At 43.5% G+C, this 16,811-nt stretch overlaps 1 protein-coding gene and 1 long non-coding RNA gene across 3 annotated transcripts in view; one reads left to right on the forward strand and one right to left on the reverse strand.

Moving 5' to 3' along the window:
- PITPNA (phosphatidylinositol transfer protein alpha) overlaps positions 1-11,321 on the reverse strand; it is a 46,166-nt gene extending 34,845 nt beyond the window's left edge. Inside the window, exons 1-2 of the mRNA XM_073315828.1 lie at positions 11,209-11,321; positions 4,421-4,451 (exon numbers count right to left, since the gene is read on the reverse strand). Of these exons, the coding sequence (XP_073171929.1) occupies positions 4,421-4,451; positions 11,209-11,228 (51 nt within the window). The 5' untranslated portion in view covers positions 11,229-11,321. The remainder of the gene's footprint in view (positions 1-4,420; positions 4,452-11,208) is intronic.
- Positions 11,322-11,399: 78 nt separating this feature from the next.
- Positions 11,400-16,811, forward strand: part of LOC140899780 (uncharacterized) — a 57,674-nt gene continuing 52,262 nt past the window's right edge. For both annotated transcript variants that reach the window (XR_012155444.1, XR_012155445.1), the window contains exons 1-2: positions 11,400-11,784; positions 15,666-15,763. This is a non-coding gene — a long non-coding RNA (uncharacterized lncRNA). The remainder of the gene's footprint in view (positions 11,785-15,665; positions 15,764-16,811) is intronic.

Here is a 16,811-nt window from a genome sequence, read left to right on the forward strand (position 1 = left end):
TATAACTGAACTCTTTGGAATTCTGGATTCCTTCACTCCAGATCAACAAGTTCACTTAAGAGTTGACTGCAGGGCATCCTCAAGCTCAGAAGACAACCTTCTCAAACGCAAAGGGTGCCCGAAAGATAAAAGTCCTTACATTGCCTGGGGCCTCCACTTTCTACACATACACAACCTACATTTCTAAATATTCATAGCACTGAATAAATCAGCAAGGGGAGGAATAAAACTCCAATAAACATTCACTTTACCCTGATGAAGCTGAATCCCAGTATCAGAGAACTTAGAGAAGCAGAAGCCTGTTAGGTTCCATCCAGTCCAGTCTCCCGGGGGCAAGGGTCAGAAAGCATGTTCTAGTGCTTTGGCTCATCTACTTTGGGATGATCTGGCTCCCCGCAGACAATTCCAGGGCTGGAGTGACCTCACTGTCAGGAAGGGTTTCCTCACATTCAGACTACATTTTCCTTTAATTGATTAAATTCCTTTGCTCCTAGTTATAGCCCCTTGGATGCTCTTAAATGACTCCCCGTCCATCTGGATGTTTACATGTTTTGGATACCTGGAGAATCCTATTTCCTGCCAGTCATTGCTGATTCAAGATATATTGCATAATTAACTCTTTCCATCTTCCCTATAACTCATTCTCTCTTCCCCTGACCACTTCTGTTGCGTTTCTGAGTGCTCTTCAGTTTGGGACTGAGATGCCAAATGTTGAGGCAACATTCTAGGTGCAGTCAGATGCCAACTGCCTTTCACAGAGGCAGGATTTCAAAGACTTCAACAGCTTTACCTTGCATAGATGTCACCCAGGAAGGAGAACAATAGAGGACGATTCTGCTCACCCTTTATTAGTTCAGACAAACAGACTTATTTTTCTTTCTTTTGTGAACTGTTTGAAATACTTTTGCCTGCTGTGATCAGCTCTCAACTGCAGGACCAGAACACACTGTGCATGCACAGCATCACCCCATTTGACCATATGGCCAAAATGTGCATATGGGGGAGGGAAGAGAAATGTGTGCCCTCTTGGGATGGTCTTTAGGGAAAGGGACTAACATGATGCTGTTTTAGCCTCTAGGGAGCGAAAAAGCTACTAGAGGGCAACAATTATGTTCTTTTACTACCAGCTATATTTTCAAAGGAATGTGCTACATTCAGCCCCAGAGTTAAGGTCAAGATCAGAGAGGAGTACAAGGGCACCGAAAGGGTTGGATTTATTATAGTAGTGACCAAATGGATGGGGTTGCTGCAGTGAGCCAATCAATCAATCATTGGTTATGCAAGCAAAACTCAGAGCATGTGCCTCTTCAAGTCTGTAGCTGTTCCATTCAGAGAAAGGAAACATACAAACGAAGAGCATGGTACTCACAGCTCTCTCACCAAAAAGCATTAGAAAATTAAAGTTAACCCTGGACCTTGACATTTCAAATGAAAGGTTTATAGTGAGGCAGCAACAGAGAAATATATCCCGAAAGGAGCCCAGGCCTGGTGAAGCATCTGCTACTGACACGCTTTGGGACTGGAGTCATTTTCACTCCAACTCCTTGGCCACTTTGTGAATGTGAAGGTAGGTCTCTGGAAAAGTATTTATTCCCTAGCAGAATCTCTCTGCAGAGGAGTGGTGCTGAGAGCACAAGGAGGGAGGGAAGATAAAAGAGGGGTGCAGTCTCCGAAGTTGGAAGTCCAGGGAGCAGAACCAGTTATTTCTCCACAGCTGTCTATTGGCCAGTGAAGAAATAATCAGATCAGCTTCTCCATTATTAACACCCATTCTCAGAATTCCATCTCCTACACCCGTTAAAACTTAATATAAACAAAGCCAAAAAGTGGAAAGTAATTTTTACAAGATCTGGAAAAGACCTGCTCAGCTGCAAGTTCTAAAAAGTGTAGATACAGTGTTCACACTATGGAGTTGGATTAAATGATTGTGGGGGGCCTTCTTAAAATTTTCACTGCTGTTGGTCTATCTAACATGGATTCAGTGCTTTAGGAATTTTAGGTTTGTTTTTTTTTTTTTTTAATGAAACCTAGCTATTTTGTTTAGAAATATGGTTTACATCCAAAGGGAGTTCACTATGCAGACTTGCAGTCTTCCAAGAAAAAGCAAAGTACATGTATGGCCCAAGAAATACATTTGAAAATAATTAGATAAGAATTTTCAAAACCAAGAAGGCTTGCTTTTTTTATTCACCCTTAATTCATTTAACCCCCTTGAGTTCTCTCCTTCCATGGTACCTAGATATTACAAGTTCCTAGAAATAATTAATTGTTTAAAATGCAAGTTATTCCTTCCTAATGTGGAGTGTCTTCTCTAGGTCAATTAGACTATGAATGTTTTTGGAGTAGAGACAGTCTAACTGTGTGAGCACAATGTCAGGACAAACATATTACTACTCTTAGGTAGACATGTATCAACCACATACCTTCTCTGCATTTCACCATGCACACAGCTCCCAATGTAGATGCTTTTGACAATGGATGTCTTAGTGGGTCACTTTAGCTAGTGCTGAGAGTGATTTAACTGCTAGAACAGATAGGACAAAACTGCATTCAGCACTGTTCCAGTAATCATGTTCTTGGAGAAGAGATTTGTCTCAACTACAATTAAGCCATTTTCAACATTACTGTGGGGTTGTGAGGGCAGGCGAAGGGAATGAAAAACAGAAGGACCCACTCAGACAATCATGGTCATCAAAAGGCCATTTTTCACAGTGTGAATAGAGCCATAATACTGTGCTGCTGTATAACTGAGAGCCAGTTCACAGCTTCAGCATTTACCTGAGCGACAATAACTCATGAGCTGCCACTCAGTGCTTGTCTACTAACATGATGTTAAAAGCCGATGCCCTGTTTAGACTAGGATTTAAGTTGTAGTAGCACACATTTATGCTAACATCACACCTAAAATCCTAAACTAGACAAGGCCTGAGGCTTTGTCTACCTGGGCAAAAAAGGTGTGTTTTTCAATTAAGGATATTTCTACATTTAAAACTCTACGGACACACAGCTGCGCCACTGTGGCGCTTCAGTGTAGACACTCGCTACAGCAATGAGAGGGATTCTCTCATTACTGTAATTAATCCACCTCCCTAAAATTCTTCTGTCAACCTAGCACTGTCTACACTGGAGGTTAGGTGATATAGCTACATCTCTCAGGGGGGTGGATTTTTCCTAAATTAACTCAATTGATTTAGAGTAACATGATTGAAAATCCTCTTAACACCTACACAAACACAGTTTAATCTCATTTGAACTCAGCAAGTTATCATCTAGGGCCTGGTCTACACTACAAAGTTAGGTCAATGTAAAGTAGCTTATATTGACCTAACTCTAAGCATCTACACTCAAATGTAGCTCCCACTGATGTAACTCACCCACCTCAGTGAGAGGCGTAGCACTTAAATCAATGTAGTTAAGTCGATGCAGTGTCAGTGTAGAAAACTTAGGGATTGTCTACACAGGAAAGTTATACTGGTATAAACTAAGGTGTGAATTTAAACCGATATACACTATTATTTCAGACTAAATTAACCAAACTTTTTTGGGGGTAACTTAAACTCCTTCCAAAGTGACATAAGCTAAATCAGCAAGCAAGCAAGCTACTGTTATTCCAGAATAAAAATGTCCACCCAGGGAGTTATACCAGTATAACCCCCCATTAGTTTAAATTCTCATCTGATCTTACATAGCTTTAACTGGGAAAATTTTCCCATGTAGACACACCCTTAATCTGAAATGTGTTACACTGTGTCTACAAAGATGTTAAGTATGTTTTCAATCAAGTTAAATTTACTTGACTGAACATTTCTTGTACTGTGATGTTTAAAAATCATAACAGCTGGTCATGGTTAACCATATGGTGGACAACAGGATTGACCATAACAAACTGACAATTTTAACAGTCCTCATCTACACTGAATGTTTAACTTTGTTAGGTAACACGTTTTAACACAATTACATTTTCTACTGTAGAAAAACCCAGATAAAAAGGAACCTCAGAGATTCATTAAAGCTTCCTCACCTTAAAAGAAAAAACAATTATATTAGACAAAGAAGGAAGCTGTGCTTTGGAACAATCTGGCAAATTCAAGTTTATTATTAACTTCTCTAGGAGTTGTAATTCATGGATCTGAAAGCACTTTACAGGAGGAGGGACAATATCATTAGCCTCATTTTAGAGATGGGAAAACCAAGGTACAGATAAGTTAAATGATTTGCCTAAAATCACAAACTGAGTCAGCAGAAGAGCTAGGTACACAAACCCAACTCCTAGTCCTCGGTCTTAATCATTGGATCATACTGTTTCACATGCATTTCTTTCTTGCATTTCCTCACTTTTGTCGGCTGGTCAATCATAAGCTTAAACATTGTTTTGTTTAATCAGAAGTCCTGAAGAGGAAGTGGCAGGAAAAGGACTTACCTCCTCCACAGACACAGGCAGAATGACACGACTGCAAGAGAACACAAAACAGGAAATGAACTACAGCCCTTATAACTTGCACCACTTAGAACACACAAATGTTTCACACTGCAGACATAGCCAGGAACAAGTGTTGCTGCCTCCAGAACTCTGCTAGCTTGGGTTTATCTGCGTGATATACCAGTTTCCTTCTAACCTACCACAGTGTCTTTCCCAGTGTTTGCTGCCTTCCATTGGTCAGGTAACTCACAAAATGGCTTAATACCAAATCCGTAAGCATAAGTGAAATAACCTAATAGCAATCTTTGTATAAACATAAGGGCTATCTTCTCAGAGTACTTTATAAATCACACAAATCACTTCACCCACCACTGAATTCCAGCAGCTGTTTAACAGTGTACAGTGACAATAGTTTGCCAAGAAATAAAAAAAGTTCCTAGAGATAGCAGACTATATTGGGGAGAGGTATTTAGAGAGACAGTATAATTATCTAAGTACATTCCAGCCCCTTATCCTTGCAAGACATTTCACAGGCTTTCTAATAAAGCAGCAAAGACCACGGTTTTATGTCTCATCCAGCACAGCACACCATGTGCCATTGCTAGAGCACTGTTTCAATGCTGGAGGAAGAGTGACCATTACGATCACAAACACCACTTCCTGTTGTACCCTCTGGCTTCCTTAGAGGTCTCCTATGGAAAAACTGATCAGGCTCAACTCTAATTGGGTTGTGAGATCTGATAAATGTGGTAATAAAAGCATAATAAGTGAACAAGACTCACTGAGAGGGCCAGCTTCCCAATTCCTCCCCCATAGTCCCTGTCTTCATGGGTCATGAGCAAGTATCACAATAATAACTAACAAATAAAATAATCAGAATAAGCTCTTGTATAACACTTTTCATCAGTAGATCTCAAATAGCTTTACAAAAGAGGTCAGTGTCTTCATCCTCATTTTACAGATGGGGAAACTGAGGCAAGTTGAGCTTAAAGAGACTTGCCCAAGGTCACCCAGCAGTCCGGTGGCACAGTTAAGACTAGAACCCAGGTCTTCTGAGTCCCAATCCAGTGCTCTAACCACTAGACTTCACATTAGTTCTTCTGTTCCCTCTATACCAATAAATATTCAACTCAACATTTGCCAGCTCCCCAACGGTGGTCTGGCTGGTGGGAATAACACTTAAGGGATCTATAGCAAAGAATAGAATAACCTTCAAAAAGCAGGAAGAGACCAGTAACTATGGGAAATCTGAAGGGGGTCTGAGGTTTCCTGCTGTGCTCACAATTTCCACAGAACTGCTGACTACACCTGGAATTCCCTCCCTTGCCCACCCACTCTTCATTCTAATTCCTCGTTCCAGGATGCCCACCAATACCAGCTCACTTCAGTAAAGGCACAGGTCACCTGTGCATTAGATGCTTAAAGAAAAAGGGCTGTGCTCTAAATTCAGACCATCCTCTGGATCTCCCAATGCACTCTCTCTCTCTCGTCTGAGTGGTCTTTCAGATTGTAAGTTCTTTTGGGTAGTGACTAATGTAAAGGTAACTCTGCATTCAGTAAAGGATAAAACAGAAATTACAGCTGACCTGAAGCATGGACAGGTAAAGATCACAGAGATATTTTCCAGAATATAATAGAGCACCAAATGAAGGAGTTAAATACAAATAGGGATATGGTCAAAAATAGAAACTACAGATGTCTATATAGCAATGAAAGAAGCTTCAAAACAAAGATAGATGAACTACAATTGCCTGGTAATGGAGTAGGAGCTTGACATAATAAGCATTACTGAAGAACGATGAGATGACCACAAAAAACCACTACCACCATCCTTAATTATGACCTGGGACACAAATACCTGAGTATAACCTATACAGGAAGCCAGATTAGGTCAGAGGTGGAGGAATAGCTTTATATCTAAAATATTCCAAAGAATCCAGTAATCTGAGTGCAGAAGACCTGTACAGTAAAAAATGTAATGTATAAAAATCAAAAGTCATAAATATACTAACAAGGTAATACCACCAGCCTCTGGATCAGGAAAAGAATATTGAGCGCACAACGTTGAAGGACACCAAAGAGGCAACTAAATCCAATAAAGTAGGAATAGTGTATGATTCCAGCTACCCATATAGAGAAGCAATTTCTTATTACCTTAAAAGTTTGCTTTTTGGAACATAACAGACTATCCTTGACTAAGTCTTAAATCACATGCAGGAGTTGATTCAAGTTTTAACCACAGTTTAGCCACTAAGTAATTATACTGTGGTTACTATTAAGTGCAACATCGCTGGGGGAGGCATTATACCAAAAATTAGTACAGTGACAAAACTCAAAGAGGGTTTCTAAAAAGTGATGATGCTAGTCAAAAAGATCCAAAAAGGTCAAAACAAATGAAGCTAAAATCCTTAGATTGATCAACCATAACAGTCAAAGAACATACATTCCCCCCCTCTAAAAAAGGAATCAGAAAGGAAGAAACCCACCACGCCATGATTGAATAGCAAGGTTCAAGAGGTTTTTCAAGCCAAATGGGTATTCTTTACTAAACAGAAATCCAACCTGAGTGAAACCAACAGAAAGGAACACACTATGGCAGGTAAAAGAGAGGAAATTTGAAGTGGTAAGAGGACATTTGAAGAGCTAGTAGCCAAAGACACAAGAAGGACCAACAAGAAATTATTTTATAGCTATAGCAGAAAGCTTGTGAGAGTCTGTGGATCTACTGCTTTATCAGGGAGAAAAGGGAATAGTTAAAGAGAAGAGGACATTGTAGAGAAGTAAAGTGATTTCTTGGCATTACTCCTCACCACAAAGGATGCTGAGGAACTATCTGTTCCAACCTACTCTTTTCAGGTAATAGAGAAGTGCTGTCAAACACTGAGGTATCAAAAAAAGAACTACTGCAACAAGCTGACCAACTAAATAAGGCACCAGACCCAGATGGTACCTACCCAAGAGGTCAGGAAAATGTTAAGAATTAAACGACTAAATATTTTTATTAGCAGTGCAATCTCTTTAAAATCACTTATTACATCAGAGAGTAATGGAGAGTGGAGAGTAGCCAATGTTGTACTTATCTTTAAAATACCTACTAGGGGTAATGATGGGAAGATCAAACAGATGATCTTTACTTCAGTACAAGGTAAATTGCCTGAAATAATTAAGCAGAATTATGAAACATATAGAGAGATGCACATAAATAGGGATAAGCCAGTGCAGCTTCTGTAAGAGGAAAACTGATCTTTCAAACCAACTAAAATTCTCTGAGTATGTCAACAAAATAGGGTCTAAAGAAAAACTGATTATCCGGCCTTCCAAAAAAATCTTTGATAGAAGTCCATCATGAGAGCTATTAAGGAAACTAGTACGACGCATGAGGTAAAGTACTATGATAACTTAGAAACTGGCTAAGTGATAAAAAAACAAATTAGAGTAAGTGGTCAGTTTTAAATATTGCAAAGAGCTGATACCAGAGTATCCCGACATTCCATAACAAGACAAGTGTTACACATATATTTATTATCCAGATATGGGGGAGGGGGGAGAAAGTGGTGAGGAGGCAAAAATTTGCAGTGACACAAATTAAGCTTAGTCAAGACTAAAAACGACTGCAAGGACCATCAGAGGAACTTAAAGATAATTGAATGGACAGTACAGTGACAGACTGAATTTAGTGTTGAAAATGTATTGTATATGTATAAGTAATGTATATTGAAAAGAATAATTTGAACAATTCAGTCACATTACTAGCTTCTAAGTTAACTGTAACTACTCAGGGAAGAGATGTGAGCATTACAGTGAACAGCTCAACGTGTAGCAGTAGTCAAAAGAGTACTCAAAATTTTAGTTTTCAGAGTAACAGCCGTGTTAGTCTGTATTCGCAAAAAGAAAAGGAGTACTTGTGGCACCTTAGAGACTAACCAATTTATTTGAGCATGAGCTTTCGTGAGCTACAGCTCACTTCATCGGATGCATACCGTGGAAACTGCAGCAGACTTTATATATACACAGAGAATATGAAACAATACCTCTTCCCACCCCACTGTCCTGCTGGTAATAGCTTATCTAAAGTGATCATCAGGTGGGCCATTTCCAGCACAAATCCAGGTTCTCTCACCCTCCACCCCCCCACACAAATTCACTCTCCTGCTGGTGATAGCCCATCCAAAGTGACAACTCTTTACACAATGTGCATGATAAACAAGTTGGGCTATTTCCTGCACAAATCCAGGTTTTCTCACATCCCCCCCACCCCCATACACACACAAACTCACTCTCCTGCTGGTAATAGCTCATCCAAACTGACCACTCTCCAAGTTTAAATCCAAGTTAAACCAGAACATTGGGGGGGGGGGGGGGAAGGAAAAAACAAGAGGAAACAGGCTACCTTGCATAATGACTTAGCCACTCCCAGTCTCTATTTAAGCCTAAAGTAATAGTATCCAATTTGCAAATGAATTCCAATTCAGCAGTTTCTCGCTGGAGTCTGGATTTGAAGTTTTTTTGTTGTAATATCGCAACTTTCATGTCTGTAATCGCGTGACCAGAGAGATTGAAGTGTTCTCCGACTGGTTTTTGAATGTTATAATTCTTGATGTCTGATTTGTGTCCATTTATTCTTTTACGTAGAGACTGTCCAGTTTGACCAATGTACATGGCAGAGGGGCATTGCTGGCACATGATGGCATATATCACATTGGTGGATGTGCAGGTGAACGAGCCTCTGATAGTGTGGCTGATGTTATTAGGCCCTGTGATGGTGTCCCCTGAATAGATATGTGGACACAGTTGGCAACGGGCTTTGTTGCAAGGATAAGTTCCTGGGTTAGTGGTTCTGTTGTGTGGTATGTGGTTGTTGGTGAGTATTTGCTTAAGGAATGGGATGGAAAAATGCTATGTTTGGTCCAAGTCACCAGATCTCAAAAAGGGTGTCACAGAAAATACCTGTACCGATGGGCAACAAAAGTTAGAGGGGCCAGAGAAAGTTCCACATTATGAGAGATTGAAAAGATTGACTGTTTGGTTTATAGAGCAAACAAATAAGAACAGGTATAGAAAACAATGAAAGGACTAAAGAAGGTAAACTGGGTGCTCCATTTCCCCTCTCTAACAATACAAAAAGAAGGGCCATTCAATTAAACTGAAAGGCAGGATTTTAAAAAAGACAGCAAAGTATAAGTAGTCTGCTGAATTCATTGCCACAAGACGGAAGCGAAGACCTTAGCTGGACTCTAAAACAGATTAGTTATTTATATGGATAACGGCCCAGATCCTCAAAGATATTTAAGTACCAAACTCCCATTGATTTCTGAGGATCTGGACTAATGAGAATATGCACACGTTACAAGATTAAAAAAAGAAGGCTTGTAAACCCTCATACTTCAGATATAAACCAACCTTTGATAGTGGGTAAAAAAAAAACCTGTCCCTATAAAGCAGTTTATTCTTTGAGTCCAGTACATGGATTCTTTTTCTTACACTTCCACTGAAGAATCTAGTTGCAACCACTGTCAGAGACGGGATAGAGGACAAGATAGTACACTGGCCTGACCGTAAATCTTCCTTTGCGTCTTGGACAGAACAGAGTTCACTAATAACGTTTTAATAGAAAGAAAAAGAGGACTTGTGGCACCTTAGAGACTAATTTCAGAGTAACAGCCGTGTTAGTCTGTCTTCGCAAAAAGAAAAGGAGTACTTGTGGCACCTTAGAGACTAACAAGTTTATTTGAGCATAAGCTTTCGTGAGCTACAGCTCACTTCATCAGATGCATTCAGTAGAAACAATTAGCTTGAAATATTCAAGACCAAGAGGGAAAAAAAACTATTAAAAGTATTGGAAAGGTAGGAGCTCTCCTGATGAGAGAGAAATGGTCAAATCAGAGTCACTGTAGGAGAAGGGCTCTCTCAGCAGGCCAATGCTGGATCGCTCATTCTGCTGCTTATATTACACCTGCAGGACCTGTCTATTGTCCTCAACAGACTCATGAATTTAAGCTACGCTCAGCTCTACAGCATCTCTCTCAAAGGACCTATAGTGTTATAGACTCAAATAGCCACACAGCCAGAAAACAAAATCTGCACTAATTTAGTGACCTTCACCTTACTCCGCCCCCAAAGAGCTGCAGCACTCACGCAGTTATAGTGAACCGTCCCCAGCTCCATTCACACTCACGCTCACACACGCGCGCGCGGATGCGTCTGAGGGTCAGTGTCACTGTTACATCACGGGGGCTCCCTGCAGCGTCCCTGCCAGTGTCAGGAGCGCAGCAAAGCGCTGAGCGGGGTCCACAGGCGAGTCCCCCTCAGCCCCTTTCGCCTCCGCCCACAGGGCCCTGCTCCTCCGAGGCCACCCTTCGCTCCGGGCGCCCCCGCCCCCCAGCGCGCGAGAAAGGGCCCAGGCGGGGGGTGGGGGGAGAAACGGAGCCTCCCCGGGTTGCCGGAGCGATCCCCCAGCGCCGGCAGAGAGGCCGGGCACTGCCCGCGGCAGGGACCCCGACGCGCTGCGCCGCCGGGCCAGCCAGGAGGGACCCAGCGCCCCGCAGCCTGCCCCAAGCTAGCCGCGCTGGCCGACCCCTGCCCCGGCCTCGCCGCTAACCGGCACCTAGACCCCCGGCCACGGGGCAGGCACCTGACCGCGGCCCGCAGGCACCCGGCTTCCCCGGGCAGCGGGCCCGGCTCGGCGGGCAGAAAGCTCCCCTCCCTCCCGGCCTCCCGACAGCCCGCGCGAGGGACGCCTGTGCAGCGCAGCGCAGCGCAGCGCCCGCCGCCTCCGCGGCCGCACTCACTACTCCTTGATTAGCACCATGGCGGCCCCGCCGCCGCGTCTCCCGCCCGCTCCGGCTCGCGCTGAAGGTGACAGGCGCCTCCCGGCCGCTCCACTGCGAACCGCACCGCGCGGGGGGGGGGGGGGGGGCGGAGCGTTTCTGCGGCAACCATGCGTCACGCAAACGTACCGCCCTCATCATCGCGTGGAGGCGCGATCCTCCGCAGTGCCCCGCCCACTCACAGCCAACCTTAAGGGGACCGTCGCGGGTGGGTGGTGTCCAACGCGCATGTGCGCGGGCGGCGCCTGGCTAGGCGGGAAGGAAGGCTGGCAGTCGAGGGCTGCCGAGCAGCCGTCTCGCGCCTGGGTTCTGGCCGCGGGAGTCGAAGCTCGAGCGCCAGCAGCACCCCGGGGCGTCACCTTGCCCTGATAGGCCCGTGGCCTGCCACGATAGGCCCGTAGCCTGCCACAGGGCTTGGTCGGGCCGGGCCTGAGGAGAGCTGGCCTCGCCCCTCAGCCCGGAAGCTACCGACAGAGATGGGGGCAGGAGGCACGCCTAGCACAGGAAGCCGGAGTCCAAGGTCAGGATCGCCTCTAGGTAAACCAGGGACAGGCTGTTCCCCTCAGGGCCAGGGCTGGCCCCGCCCAAGCTCCCTGGGGCGAGGCGGCTCTGCTGGGAGGTGTGCCAGGATGCTCCCTCGGAGGCTGGGTAGTCCCGTTTTCTGCTCCTCCGAGGGGCAGCCCTGTTGACCATGTGGCAGAAAAACGCAGTCTTCACTCTTAGGTTGTTTACAACAAGTTGGAGACCATTTATTCTCAAGCAATTGCAAGCCGGGGAGGGCACATGGACAGGGATTACCCCTTCCTAGGCAGGTCTCCGCCTGATAAACAGTTAGGGTCAGCATTTATACCTTTTGTTACATACAATAATGATCAACTGCTGCGTCTTGTTTATACATATTCCTTCCTGATATTACTTTTTTTCAGCAGTTCATGCTACAGTCTGTGTTCCATTCTTACCTAACACAAGCTCAAACAGCATCTCTTACAGTTTTCCCACTCGCCCAGGCCCTGCCTTAGTCTTGCGTTATTAGAGTTAGCCTGATTCTTGCTCTATATCTGCGTCCAAATCCCCTTTATCCCTTTTTCACTTCCCCACTCCTCCCTTTTGTGCTTCTAGCACAACTATCAGTCTTAAACCTCCATTTTCATCAAACCTTGTGCCATAAATATAAAGGGAAGGGTAAACACCTTTAAAATCCCTCCTGGCCAGAGGAAGAACTCTTCCACCTGTAAAGGGTTAAGAAGCTAAGATAACCTTGCTGGCACCTGACCAAAATGACCAATGAGGAGACAAGATACTTTCAAAGCTGGAGGGTGAGAGAAACAAAGGGTCTGGGTCTGTCTGGTGAGGCTTTCGCTGGGGACAGAACAGGAATAGAGTCTTAGAACTTAGTAAGTAATCTAGCTAGATATGTGTTAGATTATGATTTCTATAAATGGCTGAGGAAATAAGCTGTGCTGAATAGAATGGATATTCCTGTCTTTGTATCTTTTTGTAACTTAAGGTTTTGCCTAGAGGGATTTTTCTATGTTTTGAATCTAATTACCCTGTAAGGTATGTACCATCCTGATTTTACAGAGGTGATTCTTTTTACTTCTATTAAAATTCTTCTTTTAAGAAACTGATTGTTTTTTCCTTGTTCTTAAGATCCAAGGGTTTGGGTCTGTTGTCACCTATACAAATTGGTGAGGATTTTTGTCAAGCCTTCCCCAGGAAGTGGGGTGCAAGGGTTGGGAGGATTTTGCGGGGAAAGACGTTTCCAAACAGGCTCTTTCCTAATAAAATAAACCCGGTTAGACGTTGGGTGGTGGCAGCGAAAGTCCGAGGGCAAAAGGTAAAATAGTTTGTACCTTGGGGAAGTTTTAACCTAAGCTGGTAAAACTAAGCTTAGGAGGTTTTCATGCAGGTCCCCATATCTGTACCCTAGAGTTCAGAGTGGGGAGGGAACCTTGACACCTTGTATTTCTGATTTTAGATCAAATGGTTCAGCCTCATGGGCTTTGGTTGGATGCAATGACAACGCGCGGTTAGTATGAATGAGGAAGGTGTTGTTATTATTACGTCCTTTACTACTACTGCAACAACAACAACATAATCCTAAACTGAACAATAAAAGCATTAACATTCCTAGTGTAATATGATGGGGTTGTTTTATAGCCTTAGTTACATAGCACAATGCATCATAATTAGTACATAATGTAGACACTCTATAGGCTGTATGAAAGACATATTTTTCAATTTGATATATTTTGAAGCATATGAATTTGACCTTGTAATTCAGAGATTTCCTGGATCTCTGGTAGGAATGAAAGCAAATTTTGGAACCGGTCTGGTACTAAGGCTGTCCAATTAAAGGGTATCTGAAACCTAAGGGCTGATTGTAGGATTCTAGCCGCAGGCCAATAAATAATACGATTGCCCTCAGCAGTGGTGAGATTTAAAATGTATGTCTTGCAAAGTGGTGGCCTTAACATACACACAACTGTCATTAGCTTGGAAGAGCAGGTGTCTTGTCAGGGTAGTTCCTTGTCCCATACCTTCCCAACAAATGCCATGAACAGTGACAACTTCTCCTGGCTTCAGTGTTCTTACACACTGAAGCTGTGGGGGTTCTAAAGGCCAGAGTGTCCATTGACTCCCTATCTAAACGTTGGGTGTTACTCCAGGAGCACTGACTACAAATCGGTTAGGCATACCAGGTAGTTTAATTTCCCAAATGTCTCTGTGAATTATCCAATCCCACATGCATCCTCCCCACAGATCCGGCAGGATTTGGTATGTGGGGGCCCACATCCCTCCAGTTGGTCTGTATGCTTGGAAGGAGCACTCTGAACATCTGCACTTCCTTCCAGAAAATCTCCAAGTACGTCTCCATGGCCACAGATCAGATAATACTCCTGAAGTATCTGTAAGGGCAGTGGGCCAAGCCTGATGCTCCAGATCACTGCGAATGGCCATGAGCTAGTCATTCAGGAAATCCTAAATTTCTGAACAAGCCAGATCCCACTGCAGTGCCTTCCCAGCCTCAGTCATATTTAGCACCATCATCGTCAGAAGTTTCTGGGTCATTGAACTAAGGGCGGAGATAACACGTAATTCATCAACTCCAGCCTGTATCTGGGTTAACTGTGCTCCCGTAATAAGACCTGTGGCTTTTTCCAACTGTCCTAATTTTTCTTTCTGTTGTTGGCCTTTATAAATATTCCAAATTGCAGCTGCGCTATTGGCACCATCCCATAGGTGTCCAGCCAAGTCCCTCTTCTTTCTAGAGGAAACCCAGGCCCTTTGCTGTGCTAACCTAATGGCAGCCCCTTTTGAGCAATTAGGATATGTAGAGGTGACCTGAAAACTGGATAAGGGCAGCATAAATTTTATAGTCCCGAGAGTAGTATTAATCACAGTCCATCGATATCCTAACACATCTCTCTTTGATGAAGTACCATACCACATCTGTTGGCCAAACACTTTCATGTACTTCCAAGAGGCATTAGCATTAATAGCATAGGAAGGGGTATATTGTAATATAGTGCAGGTTAAATTATTAGTTACTGGGATTATTTCAGTACAGATAAAATTTCCGGTGGCAGAACAGACTCTTTGGGTATACATTTGATTATTCACTAATTGGGTGACCAAATAACAATAAGGGCCTCTTTCATCTAACATACTGCAGACTCTAGGAACGGCCATCATATCTACCTCACTATAGAACCCATTAATCTCAATTTTCAATTCTTAGTGCTCATTTGTAGTGATATCACATATTTCTATTTCCACCGACCCGTTTGTTTTCCACTCAATTGTTCGCTCATATGAACTATTCTGAACCTTAAAAAATAACTTTTCTGAACAAAAGTAAATCACTAAGATGTGAAGGCCTTGGCCATTGGGTTTCATTAGAATATACAGTATTGTCTGTATTTGGGTAAATTACAGGGGTGGTTGCAAAGTTGCAGTGGATAGTGGGGGTAATGTTCGTGGCAGCAAGGCGTCTTTGGTATTCGTCATCAGGAAGCCAATTAGGGAGTGCAGTACATTCTGATGGTACTTGTCTGTAAGCACAAAGCCCAGATCCTGGAAGAAATCCAAACCTCCACTCCACTCCACTCCACATTCCCAAGAACGGTCCCTGCAGTTCCCTCCCTGCCAATATACAATACTCAGTTTCCTCCACCTGGGCCAATTTTTAATGTCCTTTGTCATCAGGAATTCCTGGACCTCGGTGGTTTCAGCAGAGCGAGTGTTCCTTCTCTCTTGGAACAGTCGTGGTTTAGCATTATACAGGGGAGAGGTTACTAGCACATCACTCTGTAATGATTTGCTTCTTGTAGCGAAATCCAAATGCATGGTAGTTCTGTCAATGACAAGGGAGAGGTTACTAGCACTTCACCTTGTCCTTTTCTCTTGCAATCCAGAAGGAACAGCAGCACCAGAAGGAGAGAGAGGCCAATCATCAGTCGGAGAGTCATCTCGAGATGGAGGGGCCTTTTTGCAGTGAGAAGCATGGGTCCAGGTCTGATTGCCTTTTACTTGTACCTCCTGCTTTCAAAACACACAGTGATGTAAAAAGGAAAACACCTCGTATTGCAGCCCCTTGGAGCCTAATAGGCTTTTAATTAAGTAGCATTGTGTACTTACATTCCTTTCACCCCTTCTACAATATACACTGCACATGTTCTTTTCCTTAACATCCTTAACCCCTTTATACATTTTGGGTGGTTAAATTCCAATAGACACCCCTTATGTTCTTTTAGCTAATCTGACTAAAATATTCATAGCCAAATGATTTCAATCAAATAGTCTCTTTGCCTGGATTTATTTACAGACATTTCTTTGGAAAAGGGCCCATTTTTCCTTCAGAATGGCTGCAAAGAAACCAAGAATTTTTTCTTTTTAGCGTTTTTACAAAATCCAATTGATGATTCCCTCCAACAACTACAGAGTTAACCTTTCACTCTTTCCTTAAATCACTTGCTTATTCTCCCAAAACGACACCCCAGTCAACTTAGATTTTTACCATTCAAATGATTGTTCCAGGGGGTTAAATTCCCCATGCCTATACTTACTGCTTTCCCTTAGTCCTGCCACCATGCCCCTCAGGGCTTCCAACCGGGTTTTCCATTTTTTTTTCTCTGCCTGCCTGGGTCCGATCCTTTTTTCCTTGCTGCACTGTCCCTTTCCCTGGGCACAGGCTTTGTTTCACTACCAACTTAGCAAGGTGTGTGGGCTCCTCAACCAGCCCCCACCCCTACTGGTCTCTTTCCTTAAACATTCTCATTCACAAGGGCTACCTGAGTCCTCCCCCATGAAGCTTGCCACCTGGACAGAACACACAGACAATTGGTGTTTTAACTGTTCAGTTTTCTCTAGCTGCCAGGTACACATCTCTTCTTATTGCCCAGTCCTGCTATGACCAGGGGTAGACTCACCTGCACCCTTTCCCCGTAGACCGGGGGGGGAGAGGAGGAACGCTAAACCTCTCTCCGGTTCTCAGGCATACTGTGACTGAGAGTGGGGCTCACCTTTAATTATGCAGTCCTCAACGTAAAATACCACCAGTG

Source organism: Lepidochelys kempii, chromosome 17 (genome assembly GCF_965140265.1).
Source record: "Lepidochelys kempii isolate rLepKem1 chromosome 17, rLepKem1.hap2, whole genome shotgun sequence".
Taxonomy (NCBI): domain Eukaryota; kingdom Metazoa; phylum Chordata; order Testudines; family Cheloniidae; genus Lepidochelys; species Lepidochelys kempii.